Source organism: Bidens hawaiensis, unplaced genomic scaffold, assembly GCF_021521415.1.
Source record: "Bidens hawaiensis isolate Kalapana, Puna unplaced genomic scaffold, B.hawaiensis_p1.1 tig00012728_1, whole genome shotgun sequence".
Lineage (NCBI taxonomy): Eukaryota > Viridiplantae > Streptophyta > Magnoliopsida > Asterales > Asteraceae > Bidens > Bidens hawaiensis.
Genome location: NW_027492053.1, coordinates 74517 through 98707, shown reverse-complemented (window position 1 = coordinate 98707; position 24191 = coordinate 74517). Strand labels below are relative to the sequence as shown.

At 36.0% G+C, this 24191-nt stretch overlaps 3 protein-coding genes and 1 pseudogene across 4 annotated transcripts; 3 read left to right on the top strand and 1 right to left on the bottom strand.

Moving 5' to 3' along the window:
* The first annotated feature begins 2348 nt into the window (after window positions 1-2348).
* On the top strand, window positions 2349-9258 carry LOC143541934 (digalactosyldiacylglycerol synthase 1, chloroplastic-like). Its single transcript, XM_077034620.1, has 7 exons — window positions 2349-2998; window positions 3191-3223; window positions 3565-3652; window positions 3730-4211; window positions 4287-4553; window positions 8032-8375; window positions 8757-9258. The coding sequence occupies exons 1-7, from the start codon at window positions 2372-2374 to the stop codon at window positions 9256-9258; spliced, it is 2343 nt and encodes a 780-aa protein (XP_076890735.1). The 5' UTR covers window positions 2349-2371.
* A 1317-nt stretch (window positions 9259-10575) lies between these two features.
* On the top strand, window positions 10576-12831 carry LOC143541977 (uncharacterized). Of its 2 annotated transcripts, XM_077034651.1 has the most exons (5): window positions 10576-10852; window positions 11209-11874; window positions 12009-12152; window positions 12247-12544; window positions 12578-12831. In XM_077034651.1, exons 1-5 carry the CDS (start codon window positions 10754-10756, stop codon window positions 12751-12753), a joined length of 1383 nt encoding a protein of 460 aa, XP_076890766.1. In that variant the 5' UTR covers window positions 10576-10753; the 3' UTR covers window positions 12754-12831. The 2 variants fall into 2 exon arrangements, with proteins under 2 accessions (XP_076890766.1, XP_076890765.1); XM_077034650.1 differs by having other exon boundaries at window positions 12247-12830.
* LOC143541978 (uncharacterized) lies at window positions 12796-14696 on the top strand. Its single transcript, XM_077034652.1, has 7 exons — window positions 12796-12876; window positions 12944-13018; window positions 13110-13181; window positions 13262-13516; window positions 13600-13767; window positions 13871-13956; window positions 14041-14696. The coding sequence occupies exons 1-7, from the start codon at window positions 12859-12861 to the stop codon at window positions 14381-14383; spliced, it is 1017 nt and encodes a 338-aa protein (XP_076890767.1). The 5' UTR covers window positions 12796-12858; the 3' UTR covers window positions 14384-14696.
* A 2733-nt stretch (window positions 14697-17429) lies between these two features.
* LOC143541950 (E3 ubiquitin-protein ligase PUB23 pseudogene) lies at window positions 17430-18709 on the bottom strand (annotated as a pseudogene).
* Window positions 18710-24191: the final 5482 nt, after the last annotated feature.

Sequence of the window (24191 nt, the reverse complement as noted above, 5' to 3'; positions counted from 1 at the left end):
AAATTAAACCGTTAGTAACGGTTTTTTATTTTCGTAAACCAAAACCAATCCGTTGACTCTTAAACCGAACCAAACCGAACTTTTAGTAACGGTTTAATTTCACAGTTTGGGCTTATATGGGTTTTATACAAAAATGTTCAAAATAATTTTATGATATTTAATTATAGAGCTCCCGATAATTTACTAAATACTACACAACCCAACTGATTCTTGGGTTCTCTTTCGAAATATCGAAAGGCCACTTGAGGTTTTTTGAGTTTTGAATTTGGGCTTAACCCACTTTGTCTTATATATTGTGCATTATGTCAGTATTTATATGTAGTAACGTATACTATATGCATTAATAATTTTTATTTAATTATGTCTATTAATATAGTTGTATACACATATAGAATTATATTACACATTTATAAATATTACAAATATATAAATCATACGGTCCAGTCCGGTTTAAACGCTTTGTACCAACACAAACCATAAACCAAACCGTTCGCTACAGTTTGAAAATTTTCAAACTGACTGAAAGTTAAGAAAGAAAACCAATCGTGAGACCAAACCAATAACCGGTTTGGGCGGTTTCACGGTTTCAAACCAAACCGTGAACACATCCAAACCAAACAATTGCTCTAAGTTTGAACCAATATATACATCATCAAACACTCATTTGCAATGCCTGAAACGCTCTTTAAGTTAACAATTTAAACATCATTTAGCCTTCAAAAACCAAAATCATGGATGTTGACATATGACTACACTTCACGGTCCCTCTGGCAAGAATTTCAAGGCCTCCATTGTCAACTCGCTCAAGTTAATGCCAATACTCTTGTCGGATGCTATTGGAATTTGATTTTGCTGGAGGTAAGGAAATAGTTATTCCTACGAGGGTGGAGATGGAAAGTGTTAAGCAAATTGATTTTTTGTTGGAGGTAAGGAAATAGTTATTCCTACAAGGGTGTTGACAAGTTAGTAGCAGTAAGATAAAATAACATAGATTCGGGTTGAAATGTGAAACATATCAAAATGAGTTCCAAGTTGTAGCAAGTTCAAAACTAGTTTAACGTTTTTAGTCTTGAAGATTTTAACACTGCAAAAAACATTTTGTAATCGAGTAGATTAAAGGGGAAGATAAACTAATGTTTGTTGTGCTAAGCTCTCTCAGTTGATCATAGTTTTTATTGAATAATCTCATCCCAATTAAAACCAGTTCCCTTAAATTAGACATTGCATCTCTTAGTCTCTTATTAATCTTTGACAAATGTTAATAACATTAAAAAAGAGAGTCCAAAATTACCATCTAATGAAATTTAGTACACACTATGAGAATTAAAGAACACCCACAAGGAGAAAGTGACAGCACTTCTAAAATGTGTGAGTGAGGTAATCACAACTCTACAAGTAGAAAGTGACAACACCTATAAAATGTGATATGAACTGTGGGGTGAGAGACAAATTGTGTGGTTTCTACACGGTCAACATTGTGTGGCCATTCTAACTCAATTAGAATACTACACATGTGATATATATTATTATTAGGCCAAGTGTAGTGAAAGAGCTACAAAATAAGGCTACTTGCATTATATGACAACCGATATTAAATGATGAGTTTTTGTGTTAAGGGTGTAATGGTGTTGTTGTTGCCCCCCCCCCCCCCAACTTATCGTCCAGCGGGGCGGTGTTCCTGTTCCATGATTTTGTAGCCCTTTGTCGCCTTTTTGCTGCCCCTTTACGCATGACCTTATAGGCCATATTTAAAAACATTGAAATGGTCATTGAACCGGTCTTAACCTACCGACTAACTTATCGAATCAGCTGGATTGGACTAAAAAATCAGACAACTTTATAACAATTCAAAGTTTTAAGAAATACATGCACATCATTTATACATTATCCCGTTCATATTTAACGGTTAAAATAACGTCAATAATAGTTAAAGACGCTTCCATCCGTTACTAACGAATGAGCCCGACCCTAAACTCAAACCCCAACCCACTTGAAGCCAAAGGTCATCAATTCCCATACCATATTATTTCCCAGGACCACCTAGAGAATCCGGATATGCCCACGAATCTTCCGGCAGATCAAGAACCACCCACCATCATTTCCACGTCACCATTTCCTTCATCCACTTGGCCCCACTACCACCTATACAAACCCGCCACGTCATTCAGAAAATCCAATTTCCACATGGGCTGCCATCTGGGCCCACCCAAGTGACAACTAAACAATAAGATACCAAAACGCAACAAATCATCATTCAATTCATCACCACCATCGTCTACCGGTAATTTCTCACCCACACGTTTTCACACCTAAAAACACACACACACACACACAGAGTCATTATTATTATTAATTAATTAATAATAATAATATGATTAATTTCCGGCCGTCAGATACGTCCGCCGTGACGGCTGAGAAGGCGTTCTCGTTTATATCGAAAGGATGGAGAGAAGTGAAGGACTCAACGGAAGCAGATCTTCAATTGATGAAAGACCGAGCGAAATCATTCAAAAACCTAGCGTCATCATTCGACCGTGAGTTCGAAAACTTCCTGACGTCAGCTTCCAGATCCACGTTCCCCGTTCCCGCCATCTCAAACTCATCGTCACTGACTCCAGCCGAGATTGATTTCGTGAAGAAGAAGCTGCAGCCGAAGTTAACCGAGTTCCGGCGAGCTTATTCCTCACCGGATTTTAGTAAGCGAGTATTGGAGAAGTGGAGCCCTAGGGCTAAAATTAGGATTGATTTGTCTGCGATTCGGAATGCGATTGTTTCGGAGGTGGAGGAGGTTGATGGGAGAGATAGGTATAGGAGGACTAGGGTTAGGGATTTTAGTGGTGTTGGTGATGGTGATGATGAGGGACAGGTTGTGAGGAATTGGGAGCCGATTAGGGCGTTGAAGACGCGGTTGAGGGAGCTCGAGCAGAAGAGTTCGTCTTCGGAGATTATTGAGGGGTTGAAGAATAGTGAATTAGTGGAGAAAGTTAAATCCAGTCTGGTAAGTGTTATAGTGAATGATATTTACTAGTTTAGTGATTAGTGATGCTATTAGTTATATATATAATTTATTGGCACATATACGGTTTGCGTGTCCAGAACAACACGTTTTTGGAACATATGCATAGTTTATTGGCAATGGTAAACTATATTTTCGTATACTTATAATATATTATTTTTGTTTATCTTGCAGAAAGCAATTTGTAAGGAACCAGAGTACTCAAAGGTAAATATCTAGATCTAGCAGTCGATTATCTGTTCACTTGGTTTTCTGTTGAATAACATTTCTAATGTTGATATTAGAAGTGAGACAATATCACAAAATTGGTTGGGTTGACTTGATATTAAAGAACTACTATATTATAACAGAATTGACTGATTCTTTTTAGCAAGATGTTTGAGGTTGTATGCTTTTTGAAACACTTTATGCAAATTTCAATTTTTTTGTGTGATTCTTAATAAATGAAATACAATCTGAATCTACCTTTTGCGTAGAAATGGGTTAAAGTTGTATTAGAACAGAAGTTTTTTATGCTAAATATTTTTAGTTGTGCGTCAATATTACAGGAAGTTCCACCTTTAGATTTTCAAGAGCTTTTGGCGTGTCTGGTTAGGCAATCTGGCCCATTTTTAGACCATATTGGTGTTAAGAAAGGTAACAGAAATCTTCATATTCTTTCTTAGTCCAAAATTATATGATACTATGTATTGTGTTAAATACATACGTGACAGATATATCTGACAAGATAGTCGAAAGCTTATGCAGCAAAAAGAAAAACCAACTTTTATTAAGGTCCTTTCCTTCTGGAGAATCATCTATTATTGAAGGTGAAAACATAACTGATGAGCTAGATATACGAATAGCGAGTGTGCTTCAAAGTACAGGTCATCATTATGAGGGTGGATTATGGGACGATCTCACTAAACGAGACTCTGATGAAAGAAGACATGTAGCCATTGTTACAACCGCCAGTCTTCCTTGGATGACAGGGACAGCTGTCAATCCATTGTTTCGAGCCGCTTATCTGGCAAAATCTCAAAAACAGAGTGTCACACTGTTGGTTCCTTGGCTTACTAGAACCGATCAAGAATTAGTTTATCCAAATAATATTACTTTCAGCTCACCAGAAGAACAAGAAGTTTATATACGTGATTGGCTTAAAGAAAGAGTTGGTTTCAATGCTGATTTTAAAATATCATTTTACCCTGGAAAGGTACCACTTTGTTTATTTTTTTTGGTAATTATTTAAATGGGTTTGAGTTTATCTTTAATGGGTCAAAATATGCAGTTTCAAAAAGAGAGACGCAGTATAATACCTGCTGGAGATACGTCTCAGTTTATTTCATCAAAGGATGCAGATATTGCAATTCTTGAAGAACCAGAACATTTAAACTGGTACCATCATGGTAAAAGGTGGACTGATAAATTTAATCATGTTGTTGGTGTTGTTCACACAAATTATTTGGAGTATATTAAAAGGGAGAAAAATGGAGCTCTGCAAGCTTTCTTTGTTAAACACATCAACAATTGGGTCACACGAGCCTATTGTGATAAGGTACACTCTTACATTTCATTTTTTGGTCATGATCTGTTTTAAGTTTTAACGTGCAACAAGAGCTTGTTTGGCAATGTTAATTTTGTTTATACAAGTCAAAATGGGCCTTGAGTTGACCATGGAACAAAAACCCTGTTCAAAAACGTATTTTTTTTTAAAATAACTAAGCAAGGCATCAAATACAAATTGGTTGGGTCTCGCATGTTGTGTAATGGGTCGAAACAGGTAAATTTTCTGTACAAGCCCAAGTGGGGCGTGCTGGGTTGACCCAAAGCACTTTTTAGTTACGCTTGTTAACAAATCGAATGAACACGAACAAAGCTTGTTTGTGTTTGTTCGTTTAACTTTAACCGAACAAATGACTGAACACAAATAATTAAATGACCGAGGTTTTCTTGTTTGTGGTTGATAGGAAACCGGTTATTCAGCAAAAATAGGAGTAGTGGAGCAGTTTAATAACTGTTATTAGGATTAGTATTTATAACATGTTCTGCATTTATTTCCATTGTCGAATGTTTATTTATCAAAATTAGGGTGTGTTACCTTTGTTTGGAGATCAAGCCTATCTCGAATGTGGCTAATCATTATAATTTCAGTAATTTAGATTTTTGCTGAAACCGGTTATTCAGCAAAAATAGGAGTAGTGGAGCAGTTTAATAACTGTTTGTTAGGATTAATATTTATAACATGTTCTGCATTTATTTTGGGATGTCGATGTTTATGTTAATTAAAATTAGGGTTTGTTAACCTTGTAAACTGGAGATCACCCATCTCGAATCGGGCACTATCCATTTTAATTTCAGTATTCATGTTCTGCATTTATTTTGGGATGTCGATGTTTATGTTAATTAAAATTAGGGTTTGTTAACCTTGTAAACTGGAGATCACCCATCTCGAATCGGGCACTATCCATTTTAATTTCAGTATGAATACAGTATGAATACTGGGCTCGTATCAATGCAACCTGCCCGAAGAATCGACTTGCCCTCATGTCGAGTGACATAAAACGGAGCTTCTGGTCCAGTGGTGTGCATCTCAGAAGGTTCACTAGTGAGGTGACTAAACGTAGCTCGTTGTTGAAGATCCGACAGTAGTCCTTGTAGCTTGTATTCCTTTCCGTTGATGGTGAACTTCAAAAACATCTCGTTCCAATTTGCTTGAACTGTGTTAAGCATTACTAACCATTGAACACCTAGTACCACATCAGCACCCCTAAGGCAAACTGATAGAAATCTTGGGATATCTTTAGGTCCGAAATTTGCAGCGAGACGTTCTTACAAATATGATTGCATCGGAGAATATCACCATCCCCGAAAGGAGGAATAAATTGGGTGACGAGTTTCAGATCACTAACCAATTTATCTGAGATAAAGTTGTGTGTGGACCACTATCAATCAGAATCATTACTTCAGTAGTGCCTAAAATACCCGGAAGTTTCATGGTGGTGATAGAGACGATTGACCAAATAACGCGTGAAGGCTGATTTTAGCCATTTCATCATTAGAATTCTGCTCGTTGGCTTCTGGCTCTTCTCCTGCATCAGTTATCTCCAGGAGTTTAAAGGTCCCTGTTTTACAACGGTGTCCGGCACTATATTTATCCCCACACGGATAGCATTCCCCGAACATACCAACCCTGTTTTTCCGGATCGGCGAAACGAACTTCTGCTGGTTGCAGCCGCGGGGGTTATAGAGCTAGAGGCCGCTGTGGTCGGTTCTGTCTTGACCGTAGAAGAAGAATTTGGAACTTTCCCAGATTTAGTATGATTAACCTTAGATTCAAACTCAAGAGCTAGACTCATAGCTTTGTAAACAGTTCTTGGTTTATGAATTCGAACATCAGTTTTGAGATCTTCCTTGAGGCCGTTCAGGCACACCGCTAAGAGGCAATGTTCAGGCCAGTTACTCACGCGCGATGAACGTTTGGCAAATTCCTGTCGGTATTCCCGCACAGTTCCAGTTTGTTTGATGCTACATAAATGCTCGTCCGGGTTTTGGAACTCCGCAGGCCCAAAGTTCTTTTGAAGGGCTCGAACCAGTTCATCCAATAGGTCGATTTCTTGATCAGCGGCAAGCCAGGAGTAGAAATCTAGAGCATCACCCTCCAAATGCATAGCTGCAACATCTACTTTTTTATCTTCGGGAATATTGTAGTACCGAAAGTACTTCTCGGCTTTTAAAATCCACCCTCTCGGGTCCCCATCGCTGAAGGAAGGAAAATCGATCTTGTTATAGGGACGGTAATGACGATGACTGCGTCCCGACGAATCTTCATCATCAAATCTGCTAGGTCCCTCGCCGGATTTCCCCTTCTTGTCACGTGCTTTAAGAGCAGCAACTTCAGTTTGCAGGGATTCCATGGAGGCTGCAATGGATGCCAATTGGACAGCCACAGGGTCAGGGATCGGTTCTAAATTATTTCGTGTTTGAGGTGTCATTGTGTTTCAGATATTAATTGTGGAGATGGGAATTGACGGTTGGGTTTGGAAGTGCAAGGATTGAGTAGTGGAGCAGTTTAATAACTGTTATTAGGATTAGTATTTATAACATGTTCTGCAATTATTACCATTGTCGAATGTTTATTTGACAAAATTAGGGTGTGTTACCTTTGTTTGGAGATCAAGCCTATCTCGAATGTGGCTAATCATTATAATTTCAGTAATTTAAATTCCCGGTTTCTAACAGTGGTCTTTCGTTAAGAAAATGAACATGTTTGTCTTCGTTTATGTTCGTTTGTTAACAGTATAAACGAACGGTTCATGAACATAAACGAATGAATGGTAGTGAAAATAGATGAAAGGACATAACTGAGCTAAAACCAATTACAAGTAAATGTGAAGAACAATTTGTTGCGCCTTAAAACTTACTGAAACTAGAGTACTAGACTGAAATGTAATGAGCCTAACAAATTTAATGATTATATTAACAAACTTAAACAAACGAACATAAATTAATGAATGAACGACTCGTGTGTTTGTTCTACTTTTCAACTAAATAAACAAAAAAGTTTGGTTCATGTTTGTCCGTTTATTAAATAAACGAACATCAGCGAACAATTCATTGAACGTTCGGTTCGCCTACAGGCTCGCGTTTGGTCTTACTATTTACTTATGTAAGTCTGTACTCTGTAGTCTCTCAAAAGATTATAAAAGATATAATTTCTATTGTAAACTGGACGTTGAATAAAATGATTTAGGAGGTTTTATGCATTAACACTACATTTTGTATGACTATCTACCCGCTAGTCTAATCCAAACTATTTTAAAGTATTTTTTATCTAACCTTTTCATTATATCAGTTTGAGTCGTTTGACCCGCTAGAGATAAGTAAAACCTTGTCCCACATCAACCCATTTGTTGGTGAATTTGTCAAAATTGCCACCTTTACTTTACACGTGCATATAATTCTAGAAATTAGTTTTGCTGTTCTTGAAATTATATCTGTAATTTACCTAGTTTTTTTTAATGTTTTCATTTCAGGTTCTTCGTCTTTCTGCTGCAACACAAGATTTACCCAAATCCGTGATATGCAATGTTCATGGTGTGAACCCTAAGTTTTTGGAAATTGGGGAAAGAATGGCTACAGATAAGGAGGAACAAAAGTTTTCAAAAGGGGCATATTTCTTGGGTAAAATGGTTTGGGCCAAAGGGTACAGGGAGCTAATAGATTTGTTGGCCAAACAAAAGCAGGATCTTAATGGATTTAAACTTGATGTTTATGGCAATGGAGAAGATGCTCATGAAGTACAAAGGGCAGCAAAGAGTTTGGACTTGAATGTTAATTTTATGAAGGGCAGAGACCATGCTGATGATTCACTTCACGGGTAAGATTTCTGCACTTTATCTATCATCTACTGTTGGTGCTGACTGCCTGACTGCACCATGGGTTGGGTAACGGGTCAAAGTGCGTTTTGGTTAAAAATTAAACGAATTATTGATGGTAAATATATTTGATATAATTAAAAAAAGTTTATTATCTAGATATTAATATAATTTTCTTTAGTGACAAGATGCAAGTATGCGTTCAAATATAATTAGAGACCCGTTAACTCGTTTCAGTGTAAACTAAATCGTTGAAGTTTACCTGTTACATATTAAACTTAACTTGGCCATTTATAAGTAAAAAGGTCAAAATCACAATTTATTCATTCTGATTCATTCATACATTATTATAAGACATTTGCTAAACAGTTAATTGCTTGCAGTTACAAAGTGTTTGTAAACCCGAGCGTGAGTGATGTGCTGTGCACAGCCACAGATGAAGCCTTAGCGATGGGGAAATTTGTAGTGTGTGCAGACCACCCGTCAAACGACTTCCTTAGATCATTTCCCAATTGCTTGACTTACAAGACACCCGAAGAATTTGTAAATAAAATAAATGAAGCAATGTCACGTGACCCTCAACCTCTCACACCTGAAGAAAGATATAATCTCTCATGGGAAGCAGCTACCCAACGGTTCATGCAGTATTCAGAACTTGACAAGATACTAAACAACACTTTGAGTTTAGAATCAGATAAAGTCAACGGGATTGTGAGAACGTCAAAGTCAGTCCCAAATTTGACCTCAGTGGTCGATGGAGGATTAGCGTTTGCACATTATTGTTTGACGGGCAATGAGTTTTTGAGGCAGTGCACGGGCGCAGTACCGGGAACACGTGATTACAATAAACAACATTGTAAACCCGATTTACGGGTTGTAAGATAGACTTGGAAATTTGAACATAATAATATATAGTTTGGATGTAGAAATGGTGTTTGTAGTTTCAGGTTTATAATGTTTGATGAATGGCCAATATGCCTTTCTTGGTGGTGAATTTGTAATTATTTCTCTGTTGAATGAATGCGTGAACTTATAAATTAGTCATAATTAGGGACAACAATTGTCGACACAAACCATACCCGACACGAAAAAAAAAAAACTAACTAGGTTTTGGGTTGACTAACATGGCCTGTTTAAAAAAACGAACCAGACTCGGGTCAACTAATGGGTAAATGGTTTGACTTAAAAAATAGGCATGAGGTTGTCCGAAGAGGCAACTTAAATTTGGTCATACATGATATGGTATGATGCAATATTGCAGTGTGTAGTGTGAGAAGATTAATAAGCAAACAATTTCTTTGTTTCAAATGTGTAATTTTCTACCTTATGAATTAAACAATTTTAATTCTCTCCTTTAGGGCGGCGTGAATTAAACATTTAAAAAAGATTAATGCCAAATCACATATAAAATTAAATTTATACCAAATCACATGAAAAAAAAAGGGAAATAGCATAAAAGAAAAGGAAATATAAAAATGAATAAAAATCCACATCTGGGGCTTAGAAATACATGAGTTCTTTAATTGAGATCGATGTTTGATCTTTACTTGTGTAAATTTATGTGGATATTAATAATAAAATTTGAGCTAGGTCTTGTACAATCTTGTCAGTTCGGATTCCAAGTTTATCTCGGTTTTCGTCCCACCGTGTGTTACGTCAGAAAAATCTACTCTTGTGATGGTACAATGATTGTTAAGGGCAGGGCCGGCTCCGAAAAGGCGGAAATTTTTTTGGGCCAAAGGCAAAATTTTTTTTGGGCCTTAAGTGAAAGGAACATTTTATTGCGTTTAAACAATTTAATTTTAAATGGGCTTACTTGATTATGATTTGAGTTGTTTAAAAAACTTTTGTTTAAAAATAAACTTAAAAATGTCTCAAATAAGACCAGAACTCACAACCTCTTGGTTAGATGTCATACCTCTTTACTATTAGACCAAGCTAGTGGTCATGTAGTTGTGTTGAAACTTTGATTATACATATTTTTTTTCATAAAAATATATATTTAAAAAAAAATTTCCGGGCCTAGTGGGGTGTCGGGCCTATGGCCGTCGACTACCCTGCCTCCCCTCATAGCCGGATCTGGTTAAGGGGTAGCCGATGGTATGATTTCTCGAAAGAACATCCAAAACAACATATAGTGTGAGCAGAATAAGAAATGAGTTCTCCAAGTTAAAAAATTGCTGTAGCCAGAGTACTAAAATTAATATGCCAAAATGCCAAATCGTCCAACATAACACCCCGTGAACGCCCAAATAATCAATCCCCCAAACCCTCGCCACCGCTTATTTTGACAATTAACGCGTCGCCACGCATACTTTCTTTCCGGTAATAATTTTGGGGAAAGGATTAGGGAAAACTGCAATTTCATTTTCAAACGACAATGGATATGGATTCGAAACAGGTTTCGAATTCGGGTACGGATCCTGATACAAATCATCCGGATTTGAAGGTGGATAAGAAGGGGAAGCCAGTTAAAGAGGTACCTTCAGTTATTGTCTTACACTAGGGATGAGCAAACGGGTACCGGTACCCTACCAAGTTTTAAGTTTTCGGTACCTGTACCTTACCCGAATATTTCGGTACCGGTGAATTTGGGAAGATTCGGTACCCTGTTTATACACAATAAGACCTGTCTAGCATTTTATACATTTTTTTAAGTGTTATTAAAGTTACTTGGTACATAAAACTTACCGCGTCGTTTCTAACCTTTTAAACACGTTAAGACACGAACTGCCAGCCGGTACCGGTAGCGACACTCCTTATTTTTATGATGAATAACTTATAACAAAATAAGGGAGTCTAGTAATGTAATGTATATACTCTTTGATGGTGCAGTTAACGCTTCATACAAGGGTTGGCTGGAATAACTTGGAAAACATGATTGCAATACTTCATAGTGATCAAGATTTGATCGACCTTTGGAGCTTACAATCTTTTAGCAAGTGGATTGATGTTCAAACCACGAAAACCGATACACCGTTGATGCACGCAGTTTTTAAACGGGAATCACGTATGAGTTACGATATAGAATTCGACGGTTTATACTACGACGTTGGTGGACCTTGTCCACTTCGTTTCGGTCCTAGAGAATTCTCATGCATCACAGGTTTAACCTTTGGTGACAATCGTGATGTTACCGACAATGGTGCTGGTGACCGGTTTTTGAAAAGAATCAAGTTTAAAGGTACAATGACGAGAGAAAAGTTGAAGCGGTTTTTGGACGTAAATTACCATAAGTTAAAGAAGGAAGACGTTGTGCGGATATGTAATTTATTAATCCTGTATTCGGTATTTTTGGGCTGTGAACCGACTAAAGTCGTTGAGCCTGTACATCTCAATTTAGTAGAGAATTTAGAAATGTGGAACGCGTATCATTGGGGTGTGCCGATATGGGACAGACTATCGAAGAGTATACACATGTGCTATTTTAGAAGAGACAAAGACAAGTTAAAAAAGCGATCTACTTCATATTCCACAACCGGCTTTGTTTGGGCTTTTAAGGTTAGTTTTTTATCGTTCATTAAACTTAAGTGTTAATGTTATTTAATGTGTTATTGTTCGTTATACCTCAATCATTATCATATTCTGTAAACACATTTATAAAATAATTATAAAGTTATTGTTTATAATTATAGATATGGATTTTTGAGTCTTTACCGTACTTGTTATCAAGGCGGCATTGCCAGTATTCCAAAACTATTCCACGATGTTTTGGGTGGACACAAACAAGTGGGTTACAATGGGGAACGGTTGCAGCTGTTTTGGAAGAGTCTTTGCAGGTATATAATATAACTCTTTTTAATTAAGGTCATCTATTATTCTTTATGAAATCCAAGAAACATTTTATTCTTTCCTATTTTACTTACATCACAGCCTCCATTTGTGCCAAAAGTGATGTTGTTTACGGAAGAGGAGAAAAATACTCCATGGTTTCGAGACACGTTAAAGTATTTAGATGAAAAATGGTCAGAGAGAAAATTCCTGTTGTTAAAGATGAAACAAGAACAAACATTAACCGTACCCAATACTCAAAGCACTCATGAACATATCCAAACTGGTATTCAACCCAACTTTGTTACAAATGTTGCATCTAACCAAATCAACCAATCTGTGTTTCAAGTAAACCCTTTCGTCCTTCCATCGAACCTAGTTAACCAGACCTGTTTTGAAGGTGGATATGAACTTAATAACCCCGCTTTTCAAGGAAACCAGCTCGACACCAGCCAGAGAAAGCAGGACTCTGTGAACAGCTTGCTTCAGAATCCTACACTGAAGGATGTTTCTGAGCAACTTGCTAAAATCATTAAAAATCAGGAAGATCACAAGAGACAAACTGAACAGTATCACAAAGAGTATGCGGTAAAACTTCAGATATTTTGACCTCGTTTTTATGTATATAGGCTTATTATAGGTTAATAAGTTTTATATGTTGATATTAAATTAATCCAGACATTTTTTAAGACCAGTCAGAAGCATCAGGTTGACATGATCACGTCATTAATGGTAAGCTTTTAGATTAATTAGTTTGTTTAATTGATGAACTTCATTTATTTGTTTTAAATTAACACAGAAATTAAGCTCGAATTCAGCCGACGATAAAAGTTGTGTTCGGGAAAAGAAAATTGAAAGTAGGGAGAATGTTGAGGTAACATGTTAAGCGTTTTCGTCATTCGTATCTTTAACTTAATTTGGTTTAATACTTTAATATATAAAGATAATGATTTGTATTTTCATAGGGTGATATGAGTATGGATGATCTGGCTTTATGTTCTCCTCTTGTGGGTTCGGTGATTGAAGTAGCACCAAATGTAAGCATATTCCGATGTAGAATTATTTTTTTCTACGGTTTGCTTACCATATCACTAAAAACTGATTAAAATATTAATAGGCGACCCCTAAAAGTAAACGTGGGAAGAGAGTCCGAAAGCCGTCAAAGTTGTTAGTTGGCCAGTACGAAGCTCTGGCCAAGAAAATAAAAGGTTGTAAAGATGATGAAAAGGGGTTCTCAAAAGACGTTATTCGCGGTTGGATTAAAAAAGAGCATTTATTTGTTTACACTTCTATTCAGTCCTGTTTAGGCCTGGACAGTCATTTTTGGGAGGTACTAGTTGGTGACGCCAAAAACGGTTGGTTAGAGACTCAGGTAAGTGTTTTAATTTGATTAAAAATTGTTTATAATGACAAAATACCGATTATATTTATATTATTTTGTTAAATTTCGGACAGCATATTCAGTTGTGGATCACCATAATGTTACTTGGTCGACCATCAGATGCGAATTGGACAATCTTGCCAGCAGAGTGGCTGTCATCCATCAAAAATCACGGTAGTTGGCAATTCGAATTTGTTGATGGTTCGACGCACCCCTATCCATCACTTCATGGCATTCAAAAGGTAAAGATATGGAAGTATATATATAATTATAACCGTTATCGTTTTAGGCTTTTTCCAATAGGGAGATTTATATATCATAACCGTCTTTGTTATTTTTTGGTAGTTTTATATTCCCGTTAATATCCCGTATCAACATTGGCTCGTTGCATGTGTTGATATGAGTAGTTGGACTATGACGGTATACAACAGGTATATATATAATTGTTTTCATTGAGTCTATAAAAATGCTGTGCTATCAGTGTTTGTAAATGTTTGTGTGTTAAATTAAAACAGCTTACCATCGTTCTGTGAACTTGAAACGCAAGAACTTTTGGCTTTTCTCGATACAAATTTCCCGATTTGGGTTGCTGCTGCTAAGTATGACATGGGCCCAAAGTTTAGGGAACCACCATTCAATAGAATATATCCGGAAAATGTTCCTGTTCAATCTGGTGATCTTGGTGACTGTGGGGTTTGGACATGCATTTTTCTCGACCGTTTGACTAAGGGACAAGACATATATGTTGACGATAAACAGACAACATCTGTTGCAATGGAGTTTCGTTGGGACTTCGCAAAGATATTGTATGAAAACAAAACTAGCGAGGAGATCCACCAGACAAAAATAGACAAATGATTATTTGTTGTTTGTGTATGGATTTAAATTAGTAATGGTGCATTTAGTAGTATTTAAAGTTTTTATTTAATGCTTTTATAGTTTTTTTTTTTTAATAAAACCAAAATTTTAGGGTTGAAGAGTATGATCCGCAACCTGCTCATAAAACATCTTCATAGAATCAACCAAAATGGTGGTGTCCACATAACCGTCCAGGGCATACAGTCAGTTCATGGCGGATCAATTCTATTCTATTTTTGGCCTCGTCTGCCACGTCCCCGTCATAACTAAGTATGATATTGTCGTCGACGGTCATTGTTATTTTAGGTTATGTTTGCTAAATGTTTCCAATATATTTTTGTTATAACTTTTATGTTATGTTCAATGTTGATTAACATTTAACAAGGAGGTTTTTTTTTGTTATGAATGAACCTAATTTGCTAAATCGGCCCAGAATCAATCAGAGGTTGAGAGTTACAGGCCCATAATCAAAATGTTACACCGGCCCACACTGCAGGCCCAAATCTGATATCTTGCTATGCATATTCACGTAATGTATATGCCATTCACGTAATGTTTGTAGTTTGGATGTAGAAATGGTGTTCGTAGAGTTTTAGGTTTACAATGTTTGATGAGTGGTCAACATGCCTTTCTTGGTGGTAGGCATTTGTAATTATTGCTCTTACTGAATGAAAGAGTGAACTTTTAAGTTAGTCATAATTAGAGACGACAATTGTTGACATGATATATACCTGTCATGAGAAAAAAAACCATGTTTTGAGTTGACTAACATGTTCCGTAAATAAAGGTCTAAAACCATTTAAAAATAGCCCTAATTACCTAATGAATATTGAAAACCAAAGTGTCTTTTTTTTTTCTAAATCAAACATTATTGTAATAACTTCAACCTTAGTTTGAAGATCCGCCAATACTGAATCAAGATTCTGAAAAATACCCACAAAAACAAGATGAAACAAAAGTAGAGATTGTTTTAAATTGATGGTTTATGAACGGTATGATATGATATGTATATGCATGTAAACCAACCGAACGTTCAGTGAACCGTTCAGTGAGAAATTCGTTTATGTTCGTTTATTTAATAAACGAAAAAACATGAACAAAAAGTTTTTGTTCCTTTAATTAAATGAACATGAACACATGTTTCGTTCGTTCATTTATGTCGTTTATTTATTTTCGTTTACATATTAATAAAAACGATTAAATATTATTTGAGAGTCATCTACTTAATGGTTTTGTATTTTTTTCGTTTGTGTTCATTTAAGTGTATTCATTTATGATCGTTTATGTTTATTTGTGTTCATTTATCTTTGTTTAGTTCATTTATGTTCGTGAACAATTTACTTGGATTGTAAACAGACAAACATAAACGAACAAGAATATGTTCATTTATTAACACAAACAAACATGAACACAAATATCTGTTCAATTAAGTGTTCGTGTTAGTTAAAAATTAAATGAATAGTCACGAACATATCATTGGTATGTTCGTGTTAATTTTATTCGTTTACAACGGTCCTTTATATTTATGTGTAATCAGTTGTGAGCGGAAATTAATTTTAGAAGAGAGAGTCGAAATTGTCAAAATACACGTAAAAGGTTTGACTTTACAAAAGAGGCAAGAGGTTATCCAGAAAGGCAGCTTAAATTTGGTTATAAATGAATATGGCATGATTGGGCAAGTGGCCCTGATGGAGTCATGGAGATTGGAGTGTGAGAAGATTCAAGAATTAATAATAAACAATTTCTTTGTTAAAAATGTGCGACTTTGACCCGATGAACTAAACAAATATATATTCTTTATTCCTTTTGGACGGCGTGAATTTCACATTTAACCTTCTAAAAGTGATCAGTTATTTTATGTATACTAGAAGTGGGCTATTTTTCATTTTCTTTTACTTTTTGAACTAACAAACTTTCATTTAATGTGACAAACTAGCAAGATGTTAGGAAAAAAAAAAAAAAGCAAGGAAGTTCAAAAATAGAGATTACACAAATCTTTTCAATTTAAAGACTTAAACAACCATCTATTTTTTATTCATAGAAACATCAAACATTTAAAGTCTTCGATCACCTTACTGATCAGAATCTCATTTCCTTCAAAAAAAACAATTTTTTCTTCATTTTCAAATACACCGCCAAGCTGTCATAAGAATTCTTGAAAAATCTTCTTTTAATTGAATAAAGGTGCAGCTTTATGAATAACGAGTTAATCAATAACCGAGAAAATGAACATTAGGGGATTGTTAAGTCATGAGCTAACGAACTGTCATATCCGATTGCAAACTCACACGATGTAAATAAGTGTACACTGTACAGTGGTTTCATAAAAAAAAGGCAGCTAGCAGTCTCAAAATATAATATATCTATTACACTTAATAGTTTTATTTTATCACTATAATAAATATATTATTATTTTTAATCTATATTGTACCTTAGTCTATTTAAGAGATTAACATAAAAAAGAAGAATGTATAATTGTATAAAGAGTATATTATGGTATATAAGAGTTCTAGACTTCTAGTTCTAAGAGACGTTCAAATAAATTTAGGAATAACTTTAATAGAAGTTATACCGTTGGAGTTAGCCGCTAAAAAAATTATCTCTCAGATCGTATGTTAATTTATCAGCATAAAAATGACTAAACCCTTTTCATCCTTTATTCGGTTAACTGATACTCTGTAAACTATATATGTACACTCTTGATCAACATTCTCGATTGATCGATTTTACATGCATATTCGACTTGTGATCAATACTTAACTTATTGATCCTGTTACTCTGCGAGCCTCTAGTGATCGAGTGCAATTGTGTAAACCAGATTCATGCATGATAGGCCGGACATATATGATACACAAATTGACGTATGCTCTCTTTTTTTTTCTTAGTTTTGTTGTAACATTAAATTGGACCTTTTGTTTTACAAACAATAATAAATTGAAAATAAAAATTATTAAACAAAATCATATCTACATTTTTTCTTCTTCTAAATTGAGTTTTTTTTTCTCAATATTAAATTATTAATTGTAACCATCTATATTCAACTTTTTTTTTTTTTGTCTTTCTAACTAAAATCAAAAGTGACACAAATAGACTTCTTCCAAACCCTAGAATGCACCTTCAACATCTCTCTTGCTTTGTCCTTCATCTTCCTCCCACAATCCACTTGCAACACCAGCATCAGCTTCTCCACCACCCCCAACTCCACCATCTCTTGCAACACCCTCGGGTTACCCGAATACATCGCCACCGAGTACAACACCCTCACCGCCCTCTCACCCGCCACCGGAGACTCCCCGAACACCATCTTCGACACCACCGCCAACCCACCCCCATGTCTCAGCAACTCCGCCCGCCCGTCCGCACATTGACACGTCTGAACCAACACCATCATTATCATCTCTGACACTCTCTTCTCCGAACACTCCAAAAGCGCGTCGATTAGCACCGCAACCACCCCACCCTCCACCGCCTTCATTCGGTTGCGTCCCCATGGACAAACGCTTATTAATAACTTTAGTGTGGCCTTTGTAGCCTTTTCGGATATTTGATCAATCAAGATGTTCACAAGCTCCTTGAAGAAGCTAGGGCTTAATGACGTCACGTGCATGGGATCCGCCACCTCAAACATGGACTTTAACAACATGACCGCGTAAGCACGCGATTCGTAGCTTGAAGCGCGTTGCATCATGCGCGTCAACGCCTCATCGAAATCACCAGTTTTTCCAAATAATGTCTTAAGACCGGTGGGTGAGAGTTTAATGTTGTAAAGAATACATAACGCTAGTTCATCATTAGATGAAGTGATCATGCTAGTGCTATTTACGTTACTTATGATGCTTGATAAGTAATCTGCTGCTCCAACCGATTCCATCAACCGCTTGTTCTTTTCATTCTCTAGAACAATAGATTTTAATCTTTTCAAACTCTTTGTTTGGTGTTGTGGACACTTTGAATCTTTGAGGAGTTTAATGATTTCGGTTCTTGAGATTTGAGGTCGTGGCGTCGGGAACCTTTGTATTTCTGTTGAGGCGTTGAGGGTGCACCAAGACTGGATTAACCGTCGAAGCGTGTGGTTTGGGATGAGCTCGATATCGTTAACGACTTGTTTGGTGACGGGGCAAACGTTATTCTTTCTTGAAAACAACCAGTTTTCGATGCTGTCTCGATCGTATGTGATTCCGGTGGAGAGAGTTACCGGATCTTTCATGATATCGAGCGAAATCGGGCATACGAAAAACCGAGGAACTTCAACTTCATTTTGTAGATCAGCCATTATATATTGAAATAAGGTGAAAATAGATTGGAAAGTTGAGAGCTTTTTGAGTTTTTGAAACGGTGAATATTGGTTTATGAATGATATGATTTGGTCACTTCAATTCTAATATATATAGGCGATAAGAGAAAGTCAAAAGTGAAAACACGTAAAAGTTTGACTTTATAAAAGGTGGCATTTGGTCTTAAATGAATTAATTAGGGGATAAGCCAACTGGCGATTGTGGGGGCAAGTTGTGTTGATGGAGTGTGTCAAGGTTCATGAATAAGCAATTTCTTTGTTCAAAAATATGAGATTTTGACCGTTGTCATTTAAAAATCTAACCTTCTAGGCAATGAAGCTTTAGGTTTCTCAAAGTGGGTTATTTTATGTATATATTAGCTGTATTATAGAAAAAAGTCTATATACAATTACTCTTTAAAATTGATGATAAACTTATTTGTTGTTTGTCATGTGATGAATAATAGTATTAAAATTTAATTAAATTCTAAATTTCATACAAAAACTTAGATGTACGTATATATACTTCTTAATTTGAATTGGTATATATTTGTTGTGTATCATTCATCCGCTAACAAGTTTTTTTAATTAGTTGTTACATATTTAACAATTAACATAAAACTAACGTACGGTTAATAATAAAAAAATATTTTATTAATGTTATATTAAAAAAAATAACAGAAAATTTTATTAAAGTAAATAAGCTCGTTTTTATTAGTTAATTATCGTTTGGGATAGGTTAAATAAATATATCAGTGTTCGGTTATACTAACAATTTAAGAAGTTGTGTGATAGGGTACTGATGAAATGAGGTTTGATTATTATTCATCACGTAAAGTTTTATTAGTTGTATTAAAAAGTAATTTGTATATCAATATTCTATTACCCGTTTGAGATGCCTTAAACCGCATTTCCTAGAAAGTTGGATATTTAATTCACAGGGGTCAAGATCTGACATTATTTTTTTTTTGAAAATTGACTTTCATTAAAAACAAACACAACCAACGACTATCACCAAGACGGAGAAAGACGTCGAAAGCCACAAACCAAAAACAACAATCACGTTACATCAAATAAACACCATCTTTTCCAATCCACTACCCCTATCTTAGATCTATTTTTGTACCAAAGAAAACCCAAAGATTTTATATCCGCGACCATTTCTACCACCTTAGTGTTCTTGCCCGAAAAAATCTTTTCATTCCTAGCCCGCCAAATCCTCCAACAAGTAATGATGACAATGCCATGAATAATCAATCTCTTGTTCCCCGTCGCACCACTAACCTTATGCACTTCCACCAAATCATTAACATGGAAAACAAAAGATCTAGGGATGTTGCACCATGAACCAATCGCATTCCAAACGGCCATAGAAATGAAACACCCGGTTAACAAGTGGTCGAGCGATTCCTCATTACTCTCACATAAAGCGCAACTATGATCATCACAATGCAAATGACGTCTAGCTAAAGCCTCCTTGGTTGGAAGACAATCCAGAACGGCCCTCCACATAAAAATATTACATTTTTTCGGGACCCAATCGCTCCATTGAAAACCGAAACTCCCAGCATCCACAACGGACCGAACCATCCATCTTTTAATCGACGAAACCTCGAACTCTTTGCAGCTACCAACCGCCCAAGACCATGAATCTTCACGGTCAACCATCACCACCCCTTGAAGGAGATCTTCCAACTCTTGCTTCTCGATCACCTCCTGTTGGGAGCAAGGAACTCTAAGCCAATCCCACACAATGCGACGAGAGGATCCAGTGACCACCAACCGATCTGCTAACAAGACATTTTTATGCTTTTCTACCGCATATAAGGACGGATACTTGTCCATAATCGGCGCCGAACCCAACCACAAATCCATCCAAAACCGAACTTGGCGACCATTCCCAACTGTGGCCCGGATCACTCTATTAAAACCCACACCATCAACCTTAAATTTGTTCCAAAACATAACACAATTCTTCCAAACCCCGGGAACCCCATTATTAACCGGAGCAATCCCCCAACCGCGCGAGGACCCGTGAATAGACAACGCTACTCTTCTCCACATCGCGTGATGATCGTTTAGAAATCTCCCAAGCCATTTAGTAATCAGCGCTTGATTATTAACCTCTAAACGAGCGATACCTAAACCCCCTTCTTTTATAGGTTTGGTGACTACCTCCCAAGCCACCCATGACATCTTCCTCACTTCATCTGAACCGCCCCATAAGAACCTTCTCATCAAAGCTTCTAAATCATTGGTAACCTTCTTGGGTGCCTTAAAAAGCGAAAAATAATAAGTGGAAAGACTATCCAGCACCGATTTAATAAGGGTTAACCTACCGGCAATAGATAACGAATTAACTTTCCATTTAGAAAGCCTCTTCTTGAACTTGGACACAACCGGTTCCCAATTAACCACCCTATTCATGTTAGCGCCAACCATAATCCCTAGATAAGAAAACGGGATTCTACCCGGCTTACAACCCATGAAACCAGCTTGGATATCGATCTCACCATCTTCTACACCTACTCCAAATAACACTGATTTATGAAGATTAATCTTTAGCCCCTAACACAAGTAAAATATGCGAAGAATACGCTTCAAGTTATCAAAATTAAAAGAAGACCATTCTCCCATAATCATAGCATCATCCGTATAAAAAAGATGGGATAAAGTAGGACCTTCATTAGGAAGAGTAATACCATGAAACGCACCTATATCACAGGCTTGTTTCAACATACCTGAAAAAGCCTCCATCAGAATAATAAAAAGAAAAGGCGATAGCGGGTCACCTTGACGAATGCCTTTATGACACTCAAATTCGAATGTAGGAGATCCATTAACAAGAACAGATGATCTGGTCGCCAACAAAATACCACTAATTCAATCACACCAGACCGAAGGAAAACCCATCTGAGAAAGAACCGACAACAAGAACTCTCAATTCACATTATCATAGGCTTTATCGAAGTCAATCTTGAACATAAAAATTCTTCTCTCCCTCTTCTTAGCCCAAGCAATAACCTCATTAGCCACCAAAGGGCCATCAAGAATATATCTCCCGGATAAGAAAGCTGACTGATGCTCTGAGACAATCTTATTCATAACCGTTTTGAGTCGATTCACTAACACCTTCGACACAGTCTTTAAAATACAACCAATGAGACTTATCGGTCTAAAATCCCCCAAAAATGACGGATTGTTTACCTTAGGAATTAAGGTGATAAAAGACGATCCAACCCCCGAGCAAAAACTTTTAACACTATGAAAATGATCAAGAATATCCGCAAAATCCTTCTCGAACAACTCCCAAAAAAACCGAATGAACCTAAAATTAAAACCATCCGGCCCAGGAGCTTTGTCACTACCGCCTTCAAAAACCGCCTTCTTGATCTCATGCACGGAAAAATCACTGATCAAAAAATCCGCCTCCACCGAAGACAAGACCGAAAACCCATATCCAATCAACCGAGGCCGATGTGTAATAGATTCTTTAAACTTACCAGCAAAGAAACGCAAAACTTCCTTTTTAATGAGAACCGGGTTTGTTTCCCACACCCCATTCACTTTAATTTTTTTAGTACTTTAATTTTTATTTTATTTTTAGATATTAATGTGTTTTTTTTAATGTGTGTTTTTTTTAATAATTTATGAGTTTTTTTAATAATACGTTTTTTGAATATATTTATAAAAAAATAAAAAAAAAATCCGCTGGAGCCCCTGCTGGAGCCCCTCCACACCAGGGCCAGGGGCTCCAGCGGGGCTCCAACACCTACCTTATCCAGTTTCTCTCTCTGCCACACGTCACAATATTATTGGCTGGAGCCCCCACTCGCGCCCCCGTTAGAGCGCCCCACACCCCTCAGCCTTACCAAGAAGAAACTTATTAAGAATTCTACGCCTTTTGTTTACACACTTTCAAATCACCCACAAGACTTCTAAGTGTTGACATAGTTCACCTATATTTCTCAAATACAAACATTCATATCTTTATAAAACTTAAGGTTTGTTTTATTATTGTTTCGTACACATGAGTCGAGCGAATATTATTGATCAACGATTTAAAGAGGGTCCTGTCTTTTCCTCGTTGAACATGACAAGAATTTGCTATAAATGTAAGAAGCTAAGAAAAACATGGGTTAAATAATGCCACTTATCCTTTGATAAAATTGTCTAATATTACTTTTAAATATAAACTTTTCAAAATAAACCTTTAACCACGAAAAAACACATATATCGCTAGATGCTAAGCCACACGTCCTTGGGTGTAAGAGCATTATCATTCATTCATCTATCTTCAAATCTAAAATTATACTAAAAATCATTATTTTTTTCTCTCCCTCCTATTCAATTAAATAATACTTTCTACACATTTATCATTACATTTTCTCTTTTCCACACTTACAACCACTTTTAACAAATATTAAAAATTTATATATTGTGAAACAATATTTTTTCAAATATCCAAAAAAACACTGCATTTTCTTTTTTTTTACTCTCAACACCTTAAACCAATCCATACGTTATAAAAACATCTTTCACAAAAAATGAAGGATATAATGTGAGAGTAAAGTCAAAATACAAGGACAACAAAAATGAGAAGGGTGAGAATGGATCCAGTTCATTGATCGTATATTTGAATGGCTGAGATTAATTTAATAAATAAAAATTGATGGAAAGGGCATGAAGGTAATAACTCACATTTGTTGACTTTCTCTCTCCACATGCAAGACACATGTCAATTCCCCTATCATTTTAAAATGTCCATAACTTTTTCATACGACATTATTTTTTTTTAAAAAAGTCATCATAATAATAAGCGTTTTTTTATCTTTAATATGAGTATCATATTATTATATAAAAATAAAAAAAAATAATGGGTTTTAATTGTGTTTTTTTGTTGCTCATTGTGTCATTGTGTAATATGTTGTTTCCATTGTGTTTTACGTTTCAAGTCACTGTGTTATATATATTCACCATTGTGTCTTACGATTTAGGCCATTGTGTTATACGTATTCACCATTGTGTCTTACGTTTAAGGTCATTGTGTTATACGTATTCACAATTGTGTTTTACGTTTCAAATCGTTGTGTTTTATGTATTAGATAATTTGTTATTATTTTATCATTATTTTTACATATTATTATTACACAATGGTGTTATTAGTATTTAAAAAACATAATGATGAGTTGAAAGACACAATGACAAACACAATGACGAAAAAAGACACAATGATAAGCGAAAAGACACAATGGTGTGCAAAAAGACACAATGACGAAAAAAGACACAATGATAAGCGAAAAGACACAATGGTGTGCGAAAAGACAATGACGAAAAAAGACACAATGGTGTGCGAAAAGACACAATGACGAAAAAAGACACAATGATAAGCGAAAAGACACAATGGTGTGCGAAAAGACACCATGACGAAAAAAGACACGATGATAAGCGAAAAGACACAATAGTGTGCGAAAAGACACAATGACGAAAAAGACACAATGATAAGCGAAAAGACACAAAGGTGTGAGAAAAGAC

Bases quoted from the DNA above. Each gene is read 5' to 3' on its own strand.
- LOC143541934 (XM_077034620.1), top strand. From the start codon at position 2,372: ATGATTAATTTCCGGCCGTCAGATACGTCCGCCGTGACGGCTGAGAAG. The intron at 3,224-3,564 runs GTAAATATCTAG...TCAATATTACAG, and splicing joins AGGAACCAGAGTACTCAAAG to GAAGTTCCACCTTTAGATTT. The intron at 4,554-8,031 runs GTACACTCTTAC...TTTTCATTTCAG, and splicing joins CACGAGCCTATTGTGATAAG to GTTCTTCGTCTTTCTGCTGC.
- LOC143541977 (XM_077034650.1), top strand. From the start codon at position 10,754: ATGGATATGGATTCGAAACAGGTTTCGAATTCGGGTACGGATCCTGAT. The intron at 10,853-11,208 runs GTACCTTCAGTT...TTGATGGTGCAG, and splicing joins AGGGGAAGCCAGTTAAAGAG to TTAACGCTTCATACAAGGGT. The intron at 11,875-12,008 runs GTTAGTTTTTTA...TTATAATTATAG, and splicing joins GCTTTGTTTGGGCTTTTAAG to ATATGGATTTTTGAGTCTTT.
- LOC143541978 (XM_077034652.1), top strand. The intron at 13,182-13,261 runs GTAAGCATATTC...AAATATTAATAG, and splicing joins TGATTGAAGTAGCACCAAAT to GCGACCCCTAAAAGTAAACG. The intron at 13,768-13,870 runs GTAAAGATATGG...ATTTTTTGGTAG, and splicing joins CACTTCATGGCATTCAAAAG to TTTTATATTCCCGTTAATAT.